The sequence below is a fragment of the Sycon ciliatum genome, chromosome 8 (genome assembly GCF_964019385.1).
Source record: "Sycon ciliatum chromosome 8, ocSycCili1.1, whole genome shotgun sequence".
Taxonomy (NCBI): domain Eukaryota; kingdom Metazoa; phylum Porifera; class Calcarea; order Leucosolenida; family Sycettidae; genus Sycon; species Sycon ciliatum.
The window spans coordinates 8,601,938-8,623,639 of NC_088650.1; the positions used below are offsets into that span (position 1 = coordinate 8,601,938).

The 21,702-nt window shown below is 53.6% G+C and overlaps 2 protein-coding genes and 1 long non-coding RNA gene across 4 annotated transcripts in view; 2 read left to right on the forward strand and 1 right to left on the reverse strand.

Annotated features, from left to right (window-relative positions):
- The window catches only part of LOC135823528 (uncharacterized), a 72,796-nt gene that overhangs the window by 33,875 nt on the left and 17,219 nt on the right, over positions 1-21,702 (forward strand). The window contains exons 12-15 of the mRNA XM_065336371.1: positions 4,932-5,942; positions 6,824-7,039; positions 7,330-7,460; positions 10,509-21,593. Coding sequence (XP_065192443.1) covers positions 4,932-5,942; positions 6,824-7,039; positions 7,330-7,460; positions 10,509-21,593 — 12,443 coding nt within the window. The remainder of the gene's footprint in view (positions 1-4,931; positions 5,943-6,823; positions 7,040-7,329; positions 7,461-10,508; positions 21,594-21,702) is intronic.
- Positions 870-3,884, reverse strand: LOC135823214 (uncharacterized). Its single transcript, XR_010554628.1, has 2 exons — positions 3,500-3,884; positions 870-1,070 (listed from the first exon to the last, which is right to left on the reverse strand). It is a non-coding gene; the product is annotated as an uncharacterized LOC135823214 (long non-coding RNA).
- LOC135823213 (uncharacterized) lies at positions 6,166-10,512 on the forward strand. 2 transcript variants are annotated; one of them, XM_065336058.1, is made up of 4 exons: positions 6,166-7,039; positions 7,330-9,536; positions 9,702-10,058; positions 10,204-10,512. In XM_065336058.1, exons 2-3 carry the CDS (start codon positions 7,572-7,574, stop codon positions 10,041-10,043), a joined length of 2,307 nt encoding a protein of 768 aa, XP_065192130.1. In that variant the 5' UTR covers positions 6,166-7,039; positions 7,330-7,571; the 3' UTR covers positions 10,044-10,058; positions 10,204-10,512. The 2 variants fall into 2 exon arrangements, with proteins under 2 accessions (XP_065192130.1, XP_065192129.1); XM_065336057.1 differs by having other exon boundaries at positions 9,702-10,512.

Sequence of the window (21,702 nt, forward strand, 5' to 3'; positions counted from 1 at the left end):
TTTTTGTTTCCGCGGGAAGTACATGTAGCTCTGCACTGCGCGTATTGTACAGTCACATGCACAGCACGCTTCTGCACGCTGCACTGATTCAAATGACACCATACACGCATTTGTCAGGCATACTTAAGTATGCATTATCGCCTATAGTAATATACATGTATCGCCTATAGTGATATATTCACGAAAATCAAACACCAACGCTACAGCCGATCCGTACTGTACAACTTACTAGCCTGTTTGACCTTTTTTGGGTGCAGTCCTGTCACTCGAGTTGAACTCGAGTTGAACCTTGGTGTGAAAGTTGTCGCCTGCTGGCGTGGTGACCAGGTGATTTGGGCACCCAGGAGCACGTGACCACTTGTTCAACCATGTTCGATTGGGAATAAAGGAGGAACGCTACATCGCAGCCTCGCAGCCTTTTCGGACCAAAACCAGTCGACTCCGTGTCCAAAAGACTACAACATATGGGCCAATCGCGGTCATCCGGTGCTTTTACGAAATGGCGCTTTTAGTGACATTTTGCATACAAATCCCCATCTAGTAGGGCGCAGTCACCCAATTTCGGTGGAAGTGCGCGAGTTCGATTGGGATTCAAGTAGGAAGGGAGCGTCGCAGCTTTCTCGGACCAAGACCATTCGACTCAGCACCCCGAAGACTACAACTGGTGAAATTTTAATTTTTCCCGTAGCTATGCAGAAGACGTTACTTCAGTAACGTTTGGCGCTAGCCAGGGTCCACACAGCTTTAAGGGGGTTCGGGACAGTTAGGCCCAAACATTTAATTTCAACATCAGCCCAATCTGACATCAGGTTTGAATAGGTACAGCCTTATATTTTCGCTTAGTAACATCAGTTTTTCAATTGCCCGAATAGGTCTTGCCAAAAACACAATTTTCCTTGATGACACAAAATAACACAAAATCCCAAAATTGATGAGAAATCGTCCATAACATCAGTTAGGACAGAAAATATGACATAAAATTTTACAGACTGCTCGAGGTATTGACTAAGATGATGTCAACACCGAAAAATGTACACTTTGGTTGACGATGGGATCCAGGTCGTCATTTCCTGGAGAAGAACAAAAAGACGCAAAAAATGAAACTTTGAATATTTTTTGCAGCTTATTTTTGAGTTTGCCCCATATGTGGATACTTCAAATACGTTCTATAAGTGGGTTGGAACAGGTTTACCGCGGCGAAAATAGGGGTGACCGTGCATATTCTGGAGAAAAATCCAAAAACTGTCAAAATTTGCCTAAAATTGGTAAATTCACGTATCTATATTGCTTGTACTTCTCTGCTGCTGCTTTGGTCATAACTTATTGGATTTTTGACTGTTAGGTGTTGCATAAACTCACTAGAGCCCTCGGCGTTCAGAACAATACAAGGATGGAATACCGTAATGTCGCGTGCATAAGCCGGATTTGTGCATAAGCCTGTCTCGTGTAGAAGCATGAAATCTGCAACAGCTTTTCGCGTACAAGCCTGTCGCATGCATAAGCCGGGCTAGTACACGAGACGCGCCACGTGTCGCGTGCGTAAGCCGGGCTACTACGCAAGACTGGTATCGATAGCTGACACTTGTCTCACTCTGTGCGTGCACATCCTGTTGCTTGCCTCTCATTCTCACGGCACCATGTACGAGCATGTTCTTTATCATCGTACTCCACACCTCATGACCTGAAAAGGAGTTGAACTCTACTGTGAAGCTGCTGGTGTTTGATGAGTTGGCTTGTTCGTTTGTGTGTGTGTGTGTGTGTGTGTGTGTGTGTGTGTGTGTGAGAGAGAGAGAGAGAGAGAGAGAGAGAGAGAAAGGAGAGGGGGGACGCGGTTCAGGGAGCGAAAAAAAAGAAAAAAAATCCCGTTGGAAAATGTTGGTTTTGACGTCCAAAAGTCAGCAGTTTGCGCATACAAGCCTGGTCATTGAGTGGTGCTTGTCATATAAGCCTGTCTCGTGTATAAGCCTGTCTTGTGTACAAGCCTGACTCCATCACCGGCTTATAGGCATATAAGCCCCGGCTAATGCACGCGACATTACGGTAGCTGAACTAGTAAATTTGCCGGAAAACCCTGGGTGCATGCATTATCGATAGGTACTTTTCTCCATGATTACTTTCCTGTTGGCACTTTGTTGTGATACATGTACATGTACATGTAGCTATGATAGCGCTTAGCACTGCCCCATATCAAACTACAATGAAAGCTGACATGTTGGAACGAATCAGACAACATTGAGTCCTCTTGTTCTTCAACTATGCGAGCTAGAACGTGTCCCCACACTGGCAAAAATGATGGTATTTTACGGTGCGCACAAACAAGTGAAGCCCTGTGCCACAGGGCGTTCCTTACAGTTGGGTTGCTGCTGGTTCTTCGCTAGGTGTTCAGCCACCACTAATATAATCTTTCTTGAGACTGTCACCCGCTTCTTACCTCCGACTTGCTCCTTCATCAGTCTGGAAATGGCTGGCTCACCACTTCGTTTGTAGGACAAGACAAAGTGCTTCATCACCAACCCATTGGCAGCTGCCCGCACTGCAACTGATTTAGAGAAGCATGTTGCTTGGACCAACGGTTGAAGGGTGGCCAGCCGCTTTTGCTGATGTTCTGCAAACTCCATCGCCAAACATGCTGATGTAAAAGTGACAGAGTACTACAGGATACTGGCATCAGGGCGAGCTTCGACAATTTCAGCTAGGGCCGCAACATCCGCAACAGCATCATGAGCAGCGAACTCATTCCCAACGATGAACTATAAATCAATCTGAGGCTGTAGCTTGCGAGCTCCGGTATCGCGGTTTAGGGATCAGAGTGTTCACCAATCACAAAAATGCACACCATCGATACACACATCCGTGCACACACACACACACACACACACACACACACACACACACACACACCTCAGACCTCAGACATGCCCATCGCGGGAGCGATGATAGCGAACAGCTATGTTAGACATAGCAACTTGTGCTGGGATTACACCATTCAACAGCTTGCAAGGCTGATGAATTGACCGCCACTATTTTTAGCCTCACACACACACACACACACACACACACACACACACACACACACACACACACACACACACACACACATGCATGCTCTCACACGCAATAGAACACACGCGCGCGTACACACACACATACATTCACGCACGTGTGCGTACCCACCCACATGCATGTGCACACTCATGTGCATGAGTGGATATGCCCGCATACACATGACATGTAACACCAACAATCTGCAACATGCCCTGGGAGCGGTCATGCACGTGTGTATAGTATGTGTGCGAGGGCACGTCCACATGAGCGCATATGCATGTGCATGTTCATACATGCGTATGGTGCACACATGCACAACATGCAGGTCTATGCAAACACACAGACGCTCGCGGCCGCCGCGCATACAGTGTGCTCATACATTTTCATAGCCATAGGGTGGAAATGACTCCCAAATATCATGAATAAATCTTATGAGATTGAAAAACGCACTTACCCAAAGCAGCTTTGGTGTTGCTTGTGGAAGCACGGGGGCCAGGGTGTTGAGCAGTTACAGGGCTATCTGTATCTATAAAATTCTCCATCCCACACTGCTGACACGGAATGACAAGTACGCTGCCCAGGTCGTACCTCTTCTCTTCAACGCAATCAATGAGCGCCAGAGGTTTGCCACATCCAGGATTCTGGCACGCAGACAATCCCACAGCCAGATACCTGAGATGAACGATTCGTCGACCGTGAAGAGGGGCACTGAACGACCTCTTCGCGGGAGTCGAATCCAGTGGCGTTAGTGATGGAGATCGCCCTTTCCGTTTTTCAGGAACTCGATCGATCGTTTGAGTTTGCGAAGCGTCCCCCTCCTCGGCTTCTTGCATCGTCCAGTACGCAGAATGAGAAGCCGCGTCGTGGGTGACGAATTACTCTCCCGCGTCTTCATCTCCAGGACACGTCGGCAGGAGAACCGAGCTATCCAAAAACCGCCAATGTCAAAACAAATCCGCAAGTCCACTAGTGGCTGAGCTTCTTCCTCCAAATCTTGTCCCGACTCGAGCACTGCGAAGTCATGGCAAACTATTTTCTGTGCATGATCGCGTCCCATTTTTCCACTCCGAAAGGCATTATTTTTCAGAAAAAAATTCGGAAATCCAACATGGCGCTAACCGTCGCGAACCTCCTTAATTTGGTATTTGTTTGTTTGTGTATTTGTTTGTTTGTTTGTGTCACGCCTGGCGCTATCCCGTATCTGACGGCAAAAAATCATAGGGGTGTTAAAAAATTTTCAATTCTCCTATTTTTTCCGGCATATCCTGGGATTCGAACCCGCACTATCGCCCTACATGCATTCCCCCATACACTTCGCATTCATACCCATTCTCCAAGTTGCTTCACGTTATGATCTTGCGTTTGAAAGCCCTATTTGAATATTGCGGGCAGCTGTATGTGGCCAGCTGTGTTTGATGGTACGGTTCGGGAGACGGTGTCGTATTACCCTCGATCGTACCTGTCCCGTACCTATCCCTACCGTATCGTACATTCAAAGACGGCTGGCCACAATGCATATTCAAATAGGGCTTTCAAATGCAAGATCATAATGTGAAGCAACTTGGAAGAATTAGTATGTATGCGAAGTGTATCGGGGGATGCATGCAGGGCGCGATAGTGCGGGTTCGAATCCCAGGTTATGTCTTAAAAAAAAGGAATTTTTTAAAGACCAGGGATGCATACAGGGCGCGATAGTGCGGGTTCGAATCCCAGGTTATGTCTTAAAAAAAGGAATTTTTTAAAGAATTTATAACATCCCTATGCTTTTTTTGTCTAGGTCATCAAGGAAAAAAAGCATAGCGTAGGGCCCTGAGCTTCCAAGCTCTCTCGTTGCCTTAACTTCCCCTTTAAAAGAATGAAAATTTCCAGCAAGAACTGTTCTATAGACAAACATTTGCTCCCCACCATTTTGTAAGAGCTGTTCTGCATGTGTTTCTGTATTTCTTCTGCAGAAGAATTCGGTTTTATTCCGTCTGTCAGCCACTGATGCTGACGTTGGCAACACTCTAACGTACAACATGACAGAGGCAGCAAGCGGTGGTGGTGGTGCGGCGGCTCTAGGGTACCTCCACCTGTCACCGGCCACTGGGAACGTAACGCTGGTACGACGGCTCGACCGCGAGACTCTGCCCGGTCTGCGTGCCATCATGTGGGTGAGCGATGGCGTGTTCACCAGCAACGCCACCCTGCAAGTCGACGTACGTGACTACAATGACCTGGTGCCCGTGTTCAGCCAGTCACAGTACAGTGCAACTGTGAGCGAGGACGTGCCCGTCAACACCACCATACTGACGGTCACGGCCAGCGATGCCGATGTTGATGTCACCCACCGAGTGCTGCGCTACCAAATCCTGGCCGGCGACGTGCGCAACTGGTTTGCAATCGACCCGCTCACAGGAAGCCTGCGCAACAAGCGGCCGCTGGACCGCGAGACGCTGGCCGTTGTGAATCTGACGGTTGGTGCCATCAACACGGCCTCGCCCAGCCTAACCGGCACGGCGAGCGTCGTAATCACGCTCGACGATGTGAATGACTCGCCGCCCGACTTTGGCCCCGGGCCTCATGTGGTGAGCATTGCCGAGGCCGGCATGCAGGGCAACAGCGCCGGGTACGTGAACGCCACGGATCCCGACCTGCACAACAGCACCGTCTGGTACAGTATCGTCGACGACGACACGCGCCACGCCGCTCGCATCGACCCGCGCACCGGCGAGATAACGCTCGTGCGCGCGCTCGACTACGAGGTGCAGCACACCTACTACATTGTGGTGCGTGCCGAAGACCGCGGCATTCCGCCGCTGTCCAGCACCACCAACGCTACACTGAACACGGCTGTCCCGTGCATGCGATCAGTGGCCATCCAAAATGGCGTCCAGAAATTTGAATTTTCAAATCTGGTACGTCCGTCGTACCTGAAAAATAGCATCGTTTTAGAGTATTTCGATTGCTTTCAGACCCGTTTTCAGCGTTAATCGTAACTTTCCCGCAGAAAAAATTGGTGTTTGGGCGAGGAGAAAGAACGGCCTTCTTCCTGACATCGCACTCGAGAAAATCCGAAAGTGTTCCGTCTTTCTTGAGGTCGCGCATGGCGGAAATGTAGTTCCACGAAGATATTGTGATTGTCTACAATACCGACGTCTCTGTAGACCTTCGTGGAGTTTTCTGAGCCTGCTGGGCAGTTTTGTAGGCTGCTCCTGGCCTTTTTTAGCCCCTTTGTTCATGACTTGTTGAGTCCCACGCAGCGGAACTTGGTCCCGTGCGATATCTTTAGTGGGCAGTCATGGACGAACATTTGTCCATTTTGGACTCAGTATGTCGTGTTGGTGGTGCCAAGTTCACTAATCTAGGCCACAGCATGCGCTATAGCACTCAGCAATATAAAGAGCAATTAAAACAAGTTCACCAGATCGACATCACAGAAGACAAACCTGATACACACCCTAAATACATATGTTCGCTATGCCAACGTGCACTGGCAAGGAATGCATCTGGCACACAGCATTGTGGAGGTGGTTGTGGGTCACCAGTCACATGGGAAGGTCACAAACGTGCTGGTTGCACTGTCTGTAAGTTGTATCAACAACGCTCAAAGGGTGGAAGGCCGCCGAAGAAAAAGACCAAATTGCGCGGCGGAGCCTTACCAGACACGGGAACCAGCCAGGCTACGGCAGTACCAACGCAGGTAAGTGTGGTCAAATTTGGATGTGCAAAAAGCAACATGTCAGAGCCTAATCATGGATGTAATGCTTTTTATATTAATTCTCTGTCTTCATAACAGGTCCCAGCCCCAGCCGCGGGGATCGAGACTCGCACCGTCGAACAGCCGGCATCATTAACGCGTGGTGCAGCTACAGCTGAACAGACTACCAGTGCCGAACAGTCTGTATCACAATCACAGAACACAACAGCAGCCACACCAGCTCCCTGTGCGCAGCAGTCCGTATCGGCTACGCCCAGTACAACCGTTGTCGGTGAAACAACAGCAGACACTCAGGTATACAAGCAGAAATTGATGAAACAAAATTGGGAATGAACACACATGCGCGCACACACACACACACACACATGCGTGCACACACACACACGCACACACATGCAAACACGAACACACACAACACAGTGTTCAACGGCAGCAGACATACATCAAAATCAATGCTTGTAGGCACCTATACAAAAGAAGTGAATTCAGTCGAGTCCTACGCATGCAGATAACCATTCTCAGCAGTAGTATGGTACAGCATTCCATGAAACACAACTGTGTATACTACTATTATATCTGTGCAGATCTTTGAAACGGCCACGGCAAGCAGTACCTCACAGCAGCAGCTGCCAGCACCACATGAGCCCGAGATATCTATCGACACACGCGCATCAGTATCCACACAGGTGCGTATCTCTGTTATAGAGCAGTCTGTGTATCCAATCCAACCAGGTCTTAAAACTAAAACAGCAATTGTCAGATTAGATAGTGGAGATATTACAGAAAAGAAATGAGCTTCGCAATGGACTGAATATAAAGAAAGGGAATGATAGAGCAAAATGGACTGCATGTGGCAAAATTCCTTGCCAACCACAGTAGTCAACAGCGTGGTGGTTCTACTTGTTTATTGGCGTCGTTGCAGGTGTCTACACCACTAACCCAGCAAGGACTGACACGTCCGGTCACCAAATCGGCTACAATCGCTCAAGTCCTGGACGCATCACCATCCAAGCTCCGCGGTGATACTGCTGACAGGCTGCTTGGCCACCTGGTTTCCGCTCGTTCTGACTCAGGGAAGCTGGAGGTGAAGCAAAGTGAGCGTGGCAGACCGCAGGTATATCAAAGGCTTACATTCGCTGACACATCCTCCGAGGCAGCCAGTGAACGTACGAAGAGACGGCGAACAGCAGAACTGAGGTCGCTCACTGAGTCTGTATGTGGTGGAAGTGCCGGCGCCAGTGCCCAGACTGTAGCAATTCTTCGCAGGATGAGCAGCGACGAGCAGATGGATCTCCTCAGAGAGGCTGGGTTGGCACCACATTCGCCCGAGGCTGGAATTGGCTTGGCCATCAAAGCCGACCTCATGCTCCCGTGGAATCAACTCAGGAAGCTGCGGCAATGGCTTAAGCAGTGTGGAGTGAAGTTCGAGTCAGAACGCAAGATGCGAACAACACTAGCAGCAGCCCTTCCACCCTACACGGCCAAGGACGTGCCAATGGTGGTGAAAAAGCAGATCGCGCTGGCACCGGTGGTGTACATGCCCAGCTTGGAGGTAGTCATCAACCACTACCTCCAGCTATACAAGGATCGTGGGCTACTGACATGGCACGATGGTGCAATACCGGAGAGCGAGGTTTGGATAAAGCTGGGCGGGGACCATGGCGGTGACTCGTTCAAGTTCTCCATGCAAGTAGCCAACCTGCAGCACCCCAACTCGCCGGACAACACCGTACCGCTGTGTGTATTCCACGCAAAGGACACGCCAGCGAATCTGGAAACTGCACTTGGTATGTACCGCGATGAGGTCTTGCACCTTATCTCACATGGCAAATGGGAGGGGAAGCGGCTCGTCCTCTTCATCTTCGGAGACTACGAGTTTCAGTGTAGTATGTACGGGTTGTCGGGACCAAGTGGCCTACGTCCGTGCTTACATTGCCACTGCAAGAAGAAATCTATGGAGACGCCAGTATTGCAGAGAGAGCCTGAGGACAGTGTACCCCGCTCCCTGGCCACCCTCAGTAGCAACCTGCTGGAATTCATCGCAGACGGGGAGAGATTACCAAACGCCAAGTTACACAACAACGTCATTCGTCCGGCAATCCTTCCTGTGCCACTACCCAACGTCATCGTGCCAGTCCTCCACCTGGACTTGGGCATATTTGCCTGGATGTTCGATGCAATGCTGAAGGATCTGCGTGAGCTGGACAAGCTCTTGGCCAGCAAGGCCCAGTCTGCTGCTGGAGATAGCGACGCTTTCGGACGGCTATCTGGCCTCTATCGCGACCATCACGACGCAGAAGAGCAGATAGCAGCAGCGTCGGAACAGGCCTCTGGTTACCAGCAGCAGCTGAACTACGTAGCACTGCATGCCCACAACCAGGGTGTTACTGGCGGTAACTTAGAGTTCGTGTGTGAGCAGATCAGAGCGGAGTGGCAGAAGGCCAATGACACAGTCGTGGAGATGACAAATGCAAAGGAGGGCATCTCGCAGCAGATACTTGCCGCAACTGCTGAAAAAGACATATGTGGGCCTTGTGAATCGGCAGTCGAACCTGTGCTGCAATCCCACAACATCAAGCGCCAGGTGTACCACGGAGGTGCATTTATCGGAAACCACGTGCACCGCGCACTTCAGCCCGCTGTCCTGCAGTCGATTGCTGCTGCTCCCATCTCAGTAATTCAGGAACGCTGTCCCGACCTGATGGATGATGCCAGCGTTGTCCAGTTGCGTTACATGAAGCTGCTGGACGAGTACAGGAAGTGTACTTCTGCCTTTGGCCATTGCAGGAAGGTAAACATAACTCAATATAACTATTTATTCCCTGGGAGCTTTTTCGTCTGTTCCAAGCCATCAAATTCCATTATCCACATGATTCCACTTTCGATGCAGGTACTCTGAATTTGATTATGAATATTTGATCCAGAGCTGATATTTAATATGTGCTGTTTATTCCAGGTCACACGAGCAGAGGTTGAAGAGCTGGAATCCAACATCAGGACCTTCCTCAAGTCAGCACGGAAGGAGGTGGTCGATCGAGGGCTTGGCCACATAACGCCGAAGCTTCATCTTCTGGAGAGCCACACCGCTCCGGCAATGGAGAGGCTCGGAGTAGGGCTCGGTTTGCTGGCCGAGCAAGGAGCAGAGAGCATCCATGCAGAGTTTAACACTCTTGAGCGAAGATACCGCCAGATTCCTGCTCTTCTGCAGAGGCTGAAAGCTATGGCTGAGCAGCATCTGTCCCGAACCTTGCCTCAAGCCATTCACCGTCCCACGACAAAACGTCGCCAGTCGACATGATCTCTGGCAAGTATCGTGAGTAACCAACTTTATTTGCTCTCTCTCTCTCTCCTGAACTCGAGTGGATTTCTTTTTCTGCGGCGCAACTCTTCATAGGAATGTACTCGGGTGTGCAGTCTCTCTACCTACTGTTTGCTTTCTTCATCTTTCTGCTCTACAGGCACACAGCTACTTGACCACTTGCCTCGTCATCAAGATCGCGATGCACCGTCAATACTCAACAAAGAACTGAACAAGAACTTCTTGAAGAAAGCTTTGTTGTTTGAACGAACAACAACTGACTTGAACTTTTTTTAGTTGAAGTTTCCAGCTCGCGCTGCTTTGATCTATTTGGGTTTTACCTGCTTTGCCGTATGTTTTTATCATTATTCCCTCTGTTTTCTAATAATTCCACTGGTATTGGCAATTTCCTGTGTAAAATCGCATAAACGCGATTTTCGACAAAAATCGCCGCCATATTGTTAGATGGCCGCGTACGAACAGCCGTGTGAAGGTGATCGACGTCAACGACAATCACCCGGTGTTCAGCAGTCCAGTGTACACGGTCACCGTGCCCGAGGACACCAAGAACAACTCCGGCGTCGTACAGCTGAACGCCACCGACCTGGACGCTACTAGTAACGGCGAGTTGACGTTCGCACTGATAGCGACGGCGACCGACCCAGCCCCGTTCTCGGTCGACCCCAAGTCGGGCCTGGTGAGCGTTAACGGCATTCTGGACCGAGAGACCGTGGATATCTACAATCTGACCGTGACTATCACCGACAGCGGCGTGCCTCCGCTGAGCACAGTGTCTCGCCTCGAGGTCACCATCGCCGACGTCAACGACTCGCCGCCGAAGTTTGTGAACGTGTCGTACAACGCCACCATTACGGAAAACACGGCAGGGGGAACGGTGGTGACGTGTGTCCACGCTGTGGATCCCGACATCGGCGACAACAGTTTTGTGACGTATAGTATCACGGCCGGGAACAGCGCTGGCCGGTTTGCCGTGAGCGCGTCGAGTGGTGTTGTGCACACCGTCAAGGCGCTCGACCGAGAACAACAGGAGGTGTACAGCCTGACCGTTGTGGCTAACAATAGTGCGTCCTCAGCGCCGGCCACAGACACTGTCATCGTGACTATTACCGTTCTGGATCTGAATGACAACCGGCCGCATTTGCCGAGTGTGTTGCCAACCGTCCACATCAACGAGACTCTGACGGTGGGTGACATCGTCGGGTATGTGCCGTACGTAGACGGCGACAAGGGACCTAATGGACGTGTCACCTTTTCTATTGCCGGCGGTAACGACGAGGGGCTGTTCAGGGTGGAATCGAGTACCGGCGCCATACTACTGCAGGGCAATGTCGACGCCGAGACGAGACATCTGTATAGCGTGTATATTCACATGTACGATGGGGGCAGTCCGGCGCTCATTGGCAGCGGCTCTCTGTACCTCATGGTGCAGGATGCCAACGACAACCCGCCCGTGTTCAGCCCGCAGACGTACCGCCAGACAATCCCGTCGGTGCGCACGCAGGGCGACGATGCGTTCGTCGTCAAGGCGGTGGACGCTGACTACAGCTCGCAGTTGCACTACACCGTCACGGGTGGCACTGCGTCGTCATCCATGACACTGACCCAAGTCGGCGGTGTCGCTCGCCTGCTTCTATCGGTGGACGCCGGCACGCTGCTCGGTCAGACCCTGACACTGCAGCTCAGCGTCAGTGATGGCCTGCACACCGCAACGGCCTCGGTCACATTCTTCGTGCAAGATCTGTCCAGCGGGCCGCGATTCGACGCCATCGACATCACGTCCACCATTCCAGAGACAACGAAGAGTTCGAACAGGGCCGCGCCGATCTCGATTTCGGGCTCCGGCAGCTACTCCCTGGCAATCGACACTGCCGGCGTCACTGACTTCCAGGCGGTGACGTCCAGCAAACAAGTGGTTGTAAACAGTGGACTGGACGTCAGACGCCAGTCCTACTACCACATTGTGCTGCGCCTGGTCGACACGGCAACGCAGGTCACGCAGTACACACAGGTGAGGATAACGGTGTCGAATGACGAAAACAATTACGCGCCGGTCCTGGGCGCGTCCACCATTGCCGCCGAAATTGCCGAGCGTCAGGTTGGTCGCCACGGATTCTTCATCACTAAGATGAGAGTGGAGGATCGAGACACGGTCTTCGCCAACTATCACGTCGAGTGGGAGGCGCCCAAACCGCAACAGAACATATTTGCTGTCGACTTCGTTGGCAGCGTGCGTTTGGGAACGTCATTAGACTACGACACTGGAGCGAAAAACTACTCGCTGGACCTCACCGCATCGAATTATCGCGCGGACAACGTCCGGTCCGATACAGCCACACTCACATTCATACTAACCGAGGCTAATGATAATCAGCCGATATTCGCGCCCAGTGCGTACGCTGTGTCGCTGTTTGAGAACAACACTCTATCTCTTACGGCACCTATTGTGACGGCAGTAGCAACCGACGCGGACGTTGGCAGCAGCGGCCACCTGACGTACGGCCTGATCAATGATCAGGCAGCCGGCGGAGGTAACTTTGACTATCACACTTTCCGGATCGATAGCAAATCTGGTCAAGTGTTTCAGGCGGGCAGCCTAGACTGGGAACAGCACCGGGAGTACTTTCTCAGGATTGTTGCGCAGGACGGTGGTAATCCCGGCATGCAAGCCACGGCTAGCCTCAGCATCAGAGTCATCGACATCAATGACAACTATCCAGTATTCGACAGGCCCTCGTACGCCGTGAGCGTGCACGAGAACGCTACGCTAGGCTCCACGCTTGTAACCGTGCACGCGACTGACCTGGACCAGATTGATCTGAGCGCGGACCCTGCCAACCAACGCTCCACCATCCTGAACGGTTACGTGACGTACGGCATTATCAGCACTGATCTAGACGGACATTTTGGAATGTGTAACACGAGCGGCGAGATTACCCTGCTCCGGAAGCTGGACGTCGAGACGCGCTCAGGATATGAAATTGTTGTTCGCGCCACCGACGGTGGAGGTCTGTACACTGATGTCAGACTTTACATGACCGTCCTGGACAACAACGACAACCGACCGATGTTTGGGCAGTCGAGCTACAGAGCCAACGTGAGTGAGGATGCGCCAATAGGCACGCCCATTGTTCACGTGATGGCCATGGATATTGACGTGCATTTTCCTCATCGCGATGTCAAGTATGCAATCGTTGGTGGCAATCCAGGCTCGGTCTTCTCTGTCAACGTCACCTCCGGGTGGATCACGACCAGTAGCTCCTTGGACCGCGAGCTCATGACTCGTTACGACCTCATCGTCGAGGCATTTGATCAGGGAATTCCCCGCCAGGTGCAGAACGTCACGGTCAGTGTCGATCTGCTGGACGTCAATGAGTTTGCGCCTGTGTTTGTAGGTGTACCGTATACTGTGTCTATCCCTGAGTCCAGTGGAGTCGGTTTCCAGGTTCTGCGGGTAAACACGACTGACCGCGACTTTGCCAAAAACGCCACCGCCTCCTACTCAATCCAGCCCGGCAACGCGCTCGGTCACTTCCGCATTGGTCCGCTGACCGGCGCCGTAGCGGTCAACCAAAGTCTGGACTTTGAGACGGTCAAGTCTTACAACCTGACAGTTCTGGCCCAAGACATAGCACCACCGGGATATCGTCTCAACGCCAGCACGCTGGTCAGCATACACCTGCTGGATGTAAACGACAACGCGCCCGTGTTCGCGAACGCCTCGTACACCATCTCGGTCATCGAGACATGGCCAATCAACTCGGCCATGTTCGTGGTGACAGCCACGGACGCCGACTCTACGTCAAATGGCAATGTACTCTCCTACCAGCCGATCTTTTCCGGGTCTGACGATGCGGCCAGCAAGTTTTCCGTGAATACCACCACCGGGGCGGTGTTCTTGATAGGCAATCTGGATCGGGAGCGCTACTCGCGCTACGTCTTTACTGTGCGAGCCACGGACGGGGGTGGCAAATCAGCGGACACACTGGCCATCGTAACAGTGCTGGACTACAACGACAATTCACCCGTGTTTCCCAGCGCCGATGTCAACGCGTCGGTGCTGGAGGATGCGAGTGTTGCCACGCCTGTTGTAACCGTGCTGGCTTCTGACGCCGACGCCGGGGCCAACGCGAACCTAACCAATGCGCTCGTCAGTCCGCAGAACTTGACCGAGTGTCTGCAACTGTGTGCGGTGAAGGCGGTGCAGTGCCACATGCAGTTCAGCATCGTAGCACGGCAGAGCGCATCGCATTTCTCGGTCGATCCGCTTACGGCAATCGTCGGGAGCACTGCTTTACTGGACCGCGAGTCGGTGCCAGTCTACGTTCTTGTAGTCGTGGCAACGGACAGCAGTGCCGACGGTCCGCGACGTAACGGAACCACTTGCCTGTCCATCACACTTGGTGATGTGAACGACGAGACGCCAGCGTTCGGTCAAGCAAACTACGGAGGGGAAATGCCTGAGAACCTTGCGGCAGGGCAGTCGATATTGACGGTGACAGCCACGGACAATGATGTCGGGCTGAACTCAGAGCTCGTGTACTCACTGAGCACCACGGGAGCGGGAGCTCTTTTTAGTGTTGACCCGGACAGCGGCACAATCTCCTCTGCCGCCGTCTTCGATCGAGAGACATCGGACCTGTGGCAATTCACGGTCACTGCCACTGACAAAGGCGTTCCACCGCGAGCTTTTACGGTGCCAGTAGCAGTCAACATCACTGATGCAAACGACAACCATCCGCAGTTTGTGCTCGGTTCCAGTACCACCACGCAGTACAACGTGACGCTGCCAGAAGACGTTGCAGTCGGGTCCGACATCCTCCAGTTGATGACAACCGACGGGGACATTGGGTTGAACGCCCAGGCCCGGTATGCGCTGAACAGCAGCTCCAGTTCGCTATTCAATGTCACAGGTAATGGAAGCGTTCTCGTTTCTGGCGCCCTGGACCGTGAGAGGCAGCAACACTACAGCTTTGTTGTTGTTGCAAACGACTTGGGCACGCCGCGGCTCTCGTCGACCGCAATCGTGACCGTCACCATCACGGACGTCAATGACAACCCTCCGGCGTTCAGCAACGCAACACACGTGGTGCATGTCCGCGAGGACGCACCGCTCGGCCTCGCCCTGCTGCGCTTCATGGTGACCGACGCCGACGTGGGATCCAACAGGATTTTCCACTTCTCCTTCGCGTTCGGTGTCAGCTTGTCGTCGCCGTTCAGCATTGCGGCGGACAATGGTACAATCTACCTTACCAGTATGCTCAATGCCGAGATACAGCACATGTATGTCGTGAACGTCACGGCAACCGACGACGCAGCGAAACCGGAGGATCGCCTGTCCACGGTCACCCAGCTCACGATCATGGTGGTTGACGTAAATGATGTGAATCCGGTCTTTACGTCCCCGCTGTTTCAGTTTTCCGTCAAGGAAGGCGGCCTGGGCAATCGGTCCGTGTTCCGAATCACGGCCACCGACGGCGATATCACGTCACCAAACAATCAGGTCAGGTTGAGTATTGACGCGTCGGGCGTCTCTCCGTTCATCATCAACTCCACGTCGGGACTCGTCTCGCTCTCTCGGGCCCTTGACCGAGAGACGCAGGCCGTGTTCGACTTCGTGGTGGTAGCAACGGACGGAGGCAGTCCCAGTCTCCGGGGCCGTGCGAACGTGACGGTATACGTTCTGGATCAGAATGATCACTACCCGATCTTCAGGCAACCGGAGTATGGGTTCTCAGTTGGCGAGAACCTGCCAGCGGGGTCTGCAGTCGGGCAAGTGGAGGCTACTGATCTGGATTTGAACAACGTCACGTTCAGCCTGCACAACGACAGCAGTACGGACGGCTTTGCCATCAACAAGCACACTGGCAACATCACCACACTGCGCCCGCTGGATCGTGAAGTCAGCGGTCGTCACGAGCTGCACATCGTGGCCGAGGATGGTCTGCCGTTGAGATCACCGCTCTCGTCAGCAGTCGTCGTCGTGACAATCCTGGACGAGAACGACGAACGGCCAAGCTTTGTCAGACCCGAGTTCTACAATCAAACTATCCCTGAAAGCCTGCCCATCGGATCTGATGTGTTTAGGGTGGAGGCCGTCGATAAGGACGACGGAAGCAATGCTGTGCTCAGCTACGCCCTGATTCCAAGCAATGACTCCGCTGCGTTTGAAATCAACACGACAGCCGGCCAGATCTCACTGTGGGTGCGGGTGGACTATGAGACACAGGCTGAATACCATCTCGAGGTCATCGTGCGTGACGCTGGATCGCTGTCGCTGTCACAGACTGCGTCCGTCAACATCACAATCGCCGATGTCAACGACAACACGCCGCGATTTGACTCGCCAAGCGGCTACACAGCCGTGATCGATGAGAACACGCTAAGTGGATGGTCGTTGCAAATCCTGGCATCGGATGCCGATAGTACGCACAATGCCCGGCTCGAGTACACCCTCGCGGCCGGAAACACCGGCGGCGACTTCCACATAGACAACACGACGGGTTTTGTCACCGTACGGAATGCACTGGACTACGAGAGAACGCAGCGCTACAACGTGACCGTGCTGGTGGAAGACATGGGAGCAGTGACGCGCAGTGCAACGGCATTCCTAGTCGTCACCGTCGTCGACTTGAACGACAATTCGCCCGTATTTGCTGCATCTCAAATCAATGTCACCGTTCCGGAGACCACGCCGCTCTACGCAACGATAACGAATATCCGTGCTACGGATGCCGACTCGACAACCAATGCCCGGTTGCGGTTCTACCTTTCCGCTGGAAACTCTAAAGGGCATTTCTCCATCAACGAGCAGACAGGTACGTTGTCACTGGCATCCTTGCTGGATAGAGAGCGGCAGGCCGTCTACGAACTTACGGTCACTGCCGAGGACTCTGGTGTCCCATCCAACACTGCCAGTCAAGTCGTGAGAGTATCGGTCGCCGACGTCAATGACGAACGGCCAGTCATCAGCCAAGGAGTGGCCGGTCTGCGGGTGACACTGCTCAGCAATGCCACGGCGAGTTCGGTCGTCTCGACCGTCACAGCGCAGGACTTGGACACCGGTGTAAATGCACAGCTGCAGTTTTCTATACTGACTGGCAATGCATGGGCACTGTTCACCATCGACCCACGGTCCGGGGTGGTAAGTACTACACGCGCTCTGACTGACATGGATCGCCTCTTCCAGCTCAGCATTGGTGTGCAAGATGGGGGTGTGCCAACGCAATCTGACCGAGCCGTGTTGACTGTGACCGTTCACCACCCAAACACCAATCGGCCACGGTTCGTCACTGCAACGCAGTCCGTGTCGGTGTACGCGTCCACCATCGTAGGTGCACAAGTGGCGTTTGCGGCCGCGGAGGACAGTGACTTTCCAGCTGGTGCCTCGCCAGGCTTGGCGTACAGCCTCGACCCGACGCTCTCTAACAGCACTGTGCCATCGTTGTTGTCCGCAGACTCGCGTACCGGCGCACTGTCCGTAAGCGCATTGTTAGTCAACGTTGCCGACACAATACTCACTGCTGGAGTCTGCGCGTCCGATGGGGAGCTCAGCACCTGTCAACTCGTCCACTTAAGCATAGTGTCTAGTCAATCACTCGCGTTCGATCTGCCCTCGTATACGTTCTCGGTGGACGAGGATGCAGTCCCAACCGGTGCCGTCGGGACAGTGCGGATGCCGTCCGCTGCAGGCTACTCTGTACAGCATGGAAATGACAAGCAGTTGTTCGCGATTTCCTCGTCAGGCGATATCATGCTTGGCGGTAGCTTGGACTACGAAGCACAGCAGGTTCATATCCTGATTGTTGCTGCTCTGGACTCCAACCAAGGCGAACTGGCGAGTGTGGCTGTCCGAGTTCAGGTGTGCGACGTCAATGAGTTTGCACCAACGTTCCCCGCCAGCCAGTATCGGGTATCAGTCTCGGAACTGTCGTTCCCAGGCCGGTCAGTGTTGACACTGGAAAGTCACGACGGGGATCTCTCTGCAACGGAATCGTCAGTGGCGTACAGCCTTGTGTCCGGAAACCACCTCAACTGGTTCACCATCGATCAGCGTAGCGGCAAGCTGTCCACGTATACTCTTGTTGACCATGAAATGGCAAGCAATGTTGTGCTGAATGTTTCAGCCACAAACTATGCGAGCAGCAAGCCCTTGATGACGTTCACAACTGTAGACATTGCCATTGCCGATACCAATGACAACTCACCGTCGTTCCCGTCCGCCAGGTATCACGCGTCCGTGCACGAAGACGTTCCGATTGGCCACCGCGTACTGATGACCAACAACACTGACCCGGACAGTGGCTACAACGGTATGATATTCTATGCTGTGAAGCACACCAGCGCTCCAGGCTTGTTCGCTGTTAATACGTCCACCGGTGTCATTACAACCACTGCCGATCTTAACGCGTCTTCCGTCAGTTCCGTCGTACTGACAGTCGTAGCCGGAGACTACGGAACTCCAGCCTCGCAGATAGCATCCGCTGCCGTCTACATCACTATCGTGCCGGTTAACCGTAATGCGCCGGAGTTTTCGCAGTCGCTGTTCACCGTTGATGTAAGCGAGACCATCGCCACCCCGGCGGTGTTGGGAGTGTTCGCGGCCACCGACACTGACGGCAGTGACGCCCTGATACGCTACGCGTTAGCCGCACCGGCGCACGTTCTCTCCAGCCTTACCGTGGACGAACTGTCCGGTGCGTTGATCCTCACCCAGCAGCTAAGCTACAGTGATGTACAATCTGTTAATGTTAGTATCACGGCCACTGACCGCGGCAGTCCCAGACTCCACTCCACCGCAGTGATCACCCTGCGCATTGCCGACGAGAACGACCACAACCCGGTGTTCGAAAAGACCAACTACACGTTCTTCGTGCCCGAACTCGCCGCGGTTGGCAGTGTCGTGACACGCCTGGTGGCCCGTGACCCGGACGCAGCATACCTGAGCTACGCCATCTCGCGCAACGCACTGGCACCGAACGGCCAGGACTTATTCCTGGTAAACGCCACCAGTGGCGAGCTAATCCTGCAGGAGTCGCTGGACCATGAGATTGCCACAAGCTATGATATCGAGGTGTTCGCGCTGGATCATGGGTATGTTCATCGGCGATCCACTCGCCAGCGCATCCGCATTGAGGTGGTGGACGAAAACGACAATTATCCCTGGTTCATTGCCGTACCGGAAACACTCAACATGAGTCGCTACCTGCCCGCTGGCTATGTGGTTGCCATGGTGAACGCCTCTGACGCTGATGAATTCTATGGCAATGTAATGTATAGCATTTCGGCCGGCAATGATGATGGGTTGTTGAGTATCGACGCCGTAACGGGACATGTATCTGTCACTGCACAACCAGGACTGGATGCCAACACCCGCTACAACGTCACGTTTGCCGCGTCTGACGGACAGCTGGTCACGTACGCACTTGTTGACGTCAATTTCGACTTCAGCGGGAACTTCTGCTTGCCCCACCTCTGCTACCTGACACAGCCGGCCGCAGACTGTTCGCAGTACGACAATGCGACTTCAGACAATATGACTACATCATCGCCAGGACAGTGCGGAGCATGTTCTGCCGGGTGGCTGCCGATTCTCAGCGGCAAGGCATGCGCGTATCTCTACTGCTCTTCGTCGTCAACCCACTGGGTGTGTGCTGCGGTTAACTCCACCAACAGTACGTGCATGCCGCTCGAGCAGCCGTGCGAACAGACGCGCTGTCACACGACGCACTCGCTGTGCCAGCCCACCGCGCGCTGTCTGCCCCTGGACACGCACACGACGTGTGACAACTCGTCGTCCGCAACGACGTGTCTCGTCGACCAGGCTCTCGTCGAAGCGGACGGCGGCGTGCGTACGTGCAGGAATGCCGCAGTCCTGATGTCGTCGGTCGGCCAATCGTGCACCGCCGCCAGCATGGTATTCTGCTCCCTGCGTGACCGCTGTTTCAACGTCAACGTGCCCGATCCGTGCGTGCAATGCCGCGCTCCGCTGCTGGAGTGCCCCAAGACCGGGGTTTGTACGCTGGACATGGGTGAATGCTGTGACAGCACTGCACTGGTGTACTGCAACTACACACGCTCGTGCATCAACGCGTCCGTGCCGTGCGTGCTGATGACGACCGAGCCGCCGTTCGTCACACCGACACCAAACTCATCGCCCGTCCTCAACACAGACCTGCTGTATGTCGGGGAAGTGCGCAGGGATGATTACGCAGACCTGATTTCGCAGCTGTTGCTAAACGAAGGTGTCTGGGTGTCCGAGGTACTTGCCAACGGCTTCAATGGCCAACCGTTTGCCAACGACAGCGATTCAGATATTCTTGGCCTAGCAGTGGTAGGGACAGGTGCTGACAATGAGACTGGCTGGCAGTACGCCGAGTGTGTTTCCTCTCCGCTAGAGCCATCCGACTGCCGTCCGTCGGCATGGATGGACATACCACAGCACGTATCCACACGACATTCACTGCTGCTCGGTCCCATGACTCGCATACGACCCGTAGCCAGTACCGCCGCTATCGGTGCCGTCTGGTTCAAGGCGTACGCGTACGACGGCAGCATGGCTGGGCTGCAGCATCCAGTAGGCAATGGCAGTTTGGCGAGCACAGGTCAAGTCGTAACCGTGGATCCACTAAGTACGGGTGGCGCCAGTGCTTTCAGTGCTGGCACTGCATTCATCATCGCCATCATTCAACCGGCCATTGAGTTCCCGTCCTTGTTCAACTCCTCGCTGACATTGGTTGATCTCGTAGAGGATACACCTGCCTACCTGAATGACGGAACGCCAATGGCAACACTCCTTACCGGTCCCATCCTGAAGCGCTGGACACAGCGCGGGAACGACTCCCACATCCCGTACCTGCCCGTCGGTGTTGATCAGCTGTTGGTCAGTGCCGGGAACCTCTCTGACTACTTTGATCAGGTGCAGCATGTCAACCCGATCATTGCCAGTCGTTTGCTGTCCACACAGGACGGCTATCAACCAGGCCTAGTTGTCACCTTTCAGTTACCGGATGAAAGCGGTCGTTGGCAGATTTCCCCGCACGGTACGCTCTCCACGTGGTACTACATTGACCGGGCGCTTCCCGGCACCACGGGTAACGTAAGCGTGTTCGTCGATCAACGTGCACGGCTCCGGTTCTTACCGCGGGCTAACTTTTACGGTCGCCCCGATCCCGTCACCGTGCTCGCATGGGATGGTGTCACGACTGCAGCCGAGGGCGCTGTGCCCATTCGAGCAGCCGCCCAACGCTCACTCATCTCGGTGGTTGCGTCAACGAGCGTCTCGTCTGCCGCTCGGGCGGTCCAGTTAGCGGTGCTGAACAGCGAGGACAGGGCAACAAGAACACAGCCAACTGCCGGTTTGAAGCCAATTCCGTACCGCATTCGTTACGAGTATGACCATGTCTTCACTGCAGTCGTGGAGCGCTCAGCGAGCGACTTACGTCAAAGCATCGATAGTTTCAAGCAGCACATGTTCGTAGCGCTATTGCACAGCATCAGTGTCCTGCGCATCGAACCCGTCAACACAACACGGTAAGACAAGGACATCAAACAGCCACGTGAGATGCGATGAAAATTAATAATAACGAGAAAGCTACCAGCCCAGGACCCTCCTATTCTTCTTCGCCTCGGTCATCATCAT